Raw genomic sequence first — 6,000 nt, 5'->3', positions numbered from 1 at the left:
GGGTGTTAGCGACATTGAGATGACGTCTGCAAAATTCGGTAGCAGTGACAGCTTACCATCTTAGTAAGATAAATTGTTAAGATTGGAAAATAAGTGTTCATAGTCTCATCGATATTATAGTCAGCCAAGGGGTATTGAGATTCGAATTACATGTGAAAATGAAGCGAGAATTGTCATCTCTTCTCTAAGATGACCAGTAACACGTCTGGCCATCAGTACCGCCAAGAGAAGAGTTTAAAGCGAGTTAACCAGGGGTTTGGATTGGATTTTAACTAAGCCCTCGGATCTGTATGTCTATGATAGACCTTCCGGTGTTAGCGACATTGAGATGACGTCTGCAAAATGCGGTAGCAGTGACAGCTTACCGTCTTAGTAAGATAAATTATTAAGATTGGAAAATAAGTGTTCATAGTCTCATCGATATTATAGTCAGCCAAGGGGTATTGAGCTTTTAGGCGTTGAATTGAACGATACGTAAATTTGGACAATTATGCGAACCGCGATAGGGAGACAGTTATTCCAGTTTTGAAATCCAGGGCACTGTCGTTAGATAACTGGGTCTGCAAGTTAATGAGCAGATGAGAAGCGTTAATGACGTACCCTCTTGGCAAACGGCGTAGAATGGAGGCAAATAAGGTCAATTGGTGGACCCGTGTGCAACCTCTTCTTTGTGGTTCTCGAAGATGACCATTCACGTTTGGATTCATAGAGGTACATGTGGGGAGCTGCTAAGCGAGTAGGTGTTAGGGAGAGGTTTGAAATGAACCCTCGGGCCTTTATAACCTTGATGGACCTTTCGGTGATAGCGACGTTGAGAGAGTTTTATAGAGATTATGGTCACGCTGATGGGACGGACGTGGGATAAACTGGGACCATTACGTGAGTCGCGATATGGGCAGCTACGACATTAACAGACTTCAGTACGCAGCCGTAGGAGACTAGTTCAGCGAGTTGAATGAGTGGATGAGAAACGTCAATGGCGTATTCCTTGGTCAACTGGTGGACCCGTAAGTTGGGTCTGGTTTGAGTTTCTTGCTCATAGGAAGAACAAGGAAGTACTCTCTAGATGCGCTGCTAACGGAGAGAAAAATGCGGCATGTAGGGCTACTCTACAATCAGTAGCAATATGAAGGCGTGGACCTATACCGACAAATTTCTGGGGGAAAGTTTTATACCCACAACAAAGACTAAGTATCAAATTTCAGCCATTTCGGTGTGATAATGAGGCTAAAACCTTCAAAATGCAGAAAATCGGGTGGTACCGTTTTAAGAGGGCTATATCAAAACGTGGACCGATATGGCACATTTGCAATACCAAACATCCTAGGAGTAATAGAAACTTCTATACCAAATTGCGAGCTGTATCTTTTTTTCAGCAGACGGACAGGCCGATATGGTTGTATCTACTTAGAATTTTACCCTGATCAAGAATATATATACTTTATAGTAGAGTCTCCGATGAATATTATGATGGAGGATATAAAAATACTATATTACAGCAACGAATAGAGAGGAGTGGAAATCTTTCCTTAGTTCTTAGTTAGTTCTTCTTATAGAACAAATGTTCTGTAGGGGTTCACCGAAGTAAGTATGACTCTGTGAACGGGGCCCACTCTCTAAGTGCACTCTGGTCAATTTCAAAGGGAGCTGCTGTCCTCGAAATGAAGCCCCGTTTTGGGTACAATAGCTCACATTTCCTTATTTATTCTTCGCAATTGGCAACGCTACCATTTTTACGATTGTTTCCAAGATCTCACTTCTCCCATTTCCAAGTTTATTCAGGAAAGAAGATTTTTTCACCTAAAGAAAAATATACCAAATATTTAGAGTGAATTTTCCACATCTTAATCTATTATTTTTTCGTCTTCTATTTTGTTATAATTATGGTATTTCATTTGTTGTAATCAATTAAATTCTCTTTTTGGGTTTGCTGTAAGTCTGACAACTCGGCTTTGATGAGAAGCCACAAATTGACAGAGTATGTTTGTTTTATGTTTTGTGGGAGGAAGTATTAAGATCATGAAATGGAATCTTATGACTACGATAAGCGAACGGCCAGTTTTTACGAATTAAGGGAGCAATACTTCGTAAGAATTTTTAAGTTTTTCGGTTTATTGGGGTACGAATTATCGGGATTTTACTGCAGTTGCAAAAATTTAGGTTTATAAGAGGGAAGTTCGGAAGATATCAAAGCTCCATAGACTTTCATGATATATTGTATACGCTTATAAGATTTAATTTCATGATAATTCATACTTCTTCTTCTTACTTAGTATTATTGTTGTTGTTTTTTTTGGGGGGTAAATGGGAGTGACTATTTCATTGAAGTTCTTACTTTCATCTTACTATTTAATCTGGAAATAATTTTGTTTTTAATTTAATTTGAGTTAAAAATTCTTAATTTTTGTAATGTTCTAAGATCATTAATTGTGTTTGTGGATGTTTGTGTGTATTTACCGTATTATGTTTAAGTTGTTGTAATTGTGTTATTTATGCTTTAGTTAATTTAATCCTTTTAAGAGAGAGTCGACGGGAAGGGGTCAATGTTTGATTTGTTTGTTGTTTTTTTTCATGGGGGCGGGGCTTTCTTTTGTTTTTGTTTTCTTTGTATATTTATTAATTGTAATTCTAATAATTAGTAGTAGTTGTTGTTGTAATTTGACTAGCACATGTACTTCTTTTTGGGTTTCATCATGCGAATACGTCATTTGGAACCAATACCATTGGCTACCAATGAACTCGGTTGCGGTGCTGACGTTGCACCACTACTTGTGGCTTGACTCGTTTGCGCTGGTCCATGACCCGTCGACTGTACGGGTGTGGGCGGTGAACGGGTAACGGCACCGCGTATGTTCGCCGACAGGGGTATAACTTGGGATGGATGTTTGGTGGATAGATCCGTTGTTCGGGTTGTGCCGCAAATCTGAAAGAAGGAATAAGAAGAAAAAATAAAGAGAACATTAAGGATATGATATAAAAAGAGAAGCAACGAGAAGATATAAGCTTCGTTCCCGTAGTTTTTAATAATAAAACTAGTAAAAGAGAGAACTGTAAAAAAATTGTTCTCATACCAAAGTTTTTTGAAATAGTTCGGGAACAGAAAAATGTAAAATACGTAAAAAACTGAAACAAATGTCATGGACGGCGTATCAGTCAATCAGACGCCGGCAACCATGTTACTATTTTTTACTCGCCCAAATTTGTCGTGTAAAAAGTTTTTAAAGAGAGCCTCATTCAGCGCCATTTTTGTTTAAAGAGAAGTGAACATTTTACAACTTTTTTGTGTACGGGAACGCTTGTTCGGGTAAAATGTGTAAAAGTGGTAAAAATTGTAAACACTTTTTAGTTCTGGAACAAAGCTATAAAGTTAGGAACCAACAACAAACTCTATGTAAAAACCAAAAAAATCCTTAAAGCTCCTTGTTTTTCCAAACCTTCTAACTTAGATAAGAAGTTTACAAAACTTACCTGATGATGATGTTCCCAATCCTTATGCTGGCAAAATGCACCACAATATCTGGCTAAATTACAACCGGAACATGTTTCGGTTGCCTTGCGTCCACAATTCCAACAAGCCTAAAATTAAAAACGGCAAAGAGAAAGCATATTTTTAGAACATTAATCCTTGCCAAAAGTATAACAAAAACCTACATTTTGACTAGCACCTATGGAGGGTGATTTGTTGTCCAATTCACGTTCGCTGCCGGAATGTCGACTCATTTCAACGAAGAATTTTTCCATGCGTAAACGTTCTTGGGCCATGACTTCGGCGGCCCGAGTTTCGGCAGCCACCACGGCTCTTTGAATTTCAATTACGGCTTGGCGTTTGACCTAAAAAGGGGGAAAAGAGAAAAGATTCTTATTTGGGAAACGCAACTAATATAAGAACACTCAAAAGTAATGTGGTCACTGAAAAAATATTTTGAGAGCATGTAACACCAAACTTTTAATATTTCGATCATTATGACAGGAAACTAATGTACAGTGTTATCGCTGTTGTAGCAACGCAAATATGTTCGATCGTGTATTATTTCAGTTATACAGGCTCAAAAAAGCTTACAAAATGGTCTGGTTGCGTCCATAAAGAATCAAGAGACGTTGTGAATGGGTGTTAGCTGGGCTGCTAACTAAATGCAGCGTGGCGTGTGGTCCCAAGCCACATGCCGGGCATGTGTTGGGTATCGTGGCATCTATACGGACACGATACGAATTGAGACGGCTGCATCGTCCGGATCTTAACAGTGCTAAAACCACTCGTATTTGACTCGGCAGCTGGCGTTCTTCTGCTGCGATGGATGGGGGTGGTGTCCAAGTCCAACGTATTCTCGCTGTTGGTCTAGAGGTTCTCCTTTATACCTTTGGACCTCTCTCTCTAGATCATGAAGATCTCTCCTGATGTCCATTAAATCGTGACAGGGATGCTCACTGCGATAAGACCCTTGCAGGTACTGCATCGACAACATCCTGTTGTGTTGATGCACCGGTAAAACCTTCGCCTCCACATGAAGGTGGTCCACTGGTGTCATATGGCATATTTGAATATTTATTCACCGCGTAGCGCTAACATTTGAATACCACGCTGACGCCGCATTGCTTATCACAACCTGCCTAATGCTTTGTAAGTGATCAACAAGGTTTCATTGTGAGCACCCCAAGTGCTGCCGGCCAGCGAGTTGAGGACCTTGTTCTACTTTTTACCTTATCGCAAATAGCTGTGGCTTGCGCGGTCGGAAGCCTTATTGTAGCCGTCCAAGTAGCAAAAAGTGGGACAGTGGATTTAGCGGCTGATGTTTTCATATTCAGATGGAAGAACTGCACTAGGTCAGCTATGTAGACGTTTAACCTATCACATATGTCATAGAGGACATGACCCGACGCCAAGATCGTACAATCATCCGCATACATTAAGATCTCAATGCCGTTTGGAAGGTGTGGAATTTCAGAAAGGTAGAGGTTAAACAGTTCCGGAGATATCACTCCGCCTTGGGAAACTTCCTGTTTCACTCTACGGGTTTTGGACTTCTTGTTTTCAATACAGTTGATTATCCAACGTTTCAACCACGGCTGGGGAGTGGTGTTCTCTATATCCTCGAACAGCTTGGCATGGTTGACGGTATGATAGGCCTTCGATAAGTCTAGTGCCACCATGATAGTTACGTCCCCCGGCCTGCCCTGGTTCAGTCCTCTACTGATGTGTGTGGATATGTCGTGTAATGCTGTTGACCAATATTGAATGGATTTTCCGGAATCCAAGTTAATATTTGGCAAATGGAATACTGCTTCTCATCGTGGGGAGGAGTAGTGCCTCTAAAATCTTTGCTACTGGCGACAGAGGGGAAACTGGCCTGTACGATTCACCTCTGCTAGCATCCTTGTCGGGGTTCAGTAGCGGGACCACCCTGCCAACTTTACAGGCTTTTGAGGTAATTTGGGTGGCTAACGATAGATTGAGGACACTTGTTAAATACTCAACTCCGTGTTCAACCAGTTGCTAAAGCATTACCATTACCATTGATATTCCGGGTGAGTTTAACGCTTTGGATGATTTTGCGTTCCGGATGACGTCTGTAACATAGCCGATTGTAAATGGTGGTGTTACATCCTCGGCGTGAAGAATGAGAGCCCTTCTTATACGGCTTAGCACACTCTTCTTCTCCCTATCACTCTCGGAGTTCTCTATAAACGGCCGGTTTAAATAACAAGCGCACTTCTTTGGGTCAGTTACTGTCATGCCGTTAAAAGCAATAGCCGTTCTATCATCCTTCTTTCCTGGATTCAAGAGTAATTTAACCGTTGCCTACAATTTTCTTAACCCTGTACCAACGTTGCATTGCTTCAGGTGATTCAGCCACTCTTTCCGCCTATATTCGCCTACTAGCCTGCTGACTTCAAGAGAAAGTCCCCACCACTAGAAATTTGGTCTGATTTTGGGTATTCGACCAGCAGGTACGAAGCCAGCTGCTGCTGCAATAATGATGTCCCGGAAAGTTCTCTCAGCAA

The 6,000-nt window shown here is 40.9% G+C and overlaps 1 protein-coding gene across 2 annotated transcripts in view; it reads right to left on the bottom strand.

The window, feature by feature from the left end:
* Positions 1-1,332: 1,332 nt before the first annotated feature.
* The window catches only part of nvy (CBFA2/RUNX1 partner transcriptional co-repressor nervy), a 207,705-nt gene continuing 203,037 nt past the window's right edge, over positions 1,333-6,000 (bottom strand). For both annotated transcript variants that reach the window (XM_073957809.1, XM_073957811.1), the window contains exons 5-7: positions 3,652-3,831; positions 3,469-3,576; positions 1,333-2,923 (exon numbers count right to left, since the gene is read on the bottom strand). In XM_073957809.1, the coding sequence (XP_073813910.1) occupies positions 2,705-2,923; positions 3,469-3,576; positions 3,652-3,831 (507 nt within the window). In that variant the 3' untranslated portion in view covers positions 1,333-2,704. The remainder of the gene's footprint in view (positions 2,924-3,468; positions 3,577-3,651; positions 3,832-6,000) is intronic.

This window comes from Musca autumnalis, unplaced genomic scaffold, assembly GCF_047663935.1.
Source record: "Musca autumnalis isolate F117 unplaced genomic scaffold, ASM4766393v1 scaffold_5, whole genome shotgun sequence".
Taxonomy (NCBI): domain Eukaryota; kingdom Metazoa; phylum Arthropoda; class Insecta; order Diptera; family Muscidae; genus Musca; species Musca autumnalis.
The sequence above is the reverse complement of the archived record's forward strand: the minus strand, read 5'-3'. Positions and strand labels throughout refer to the sequence as shown.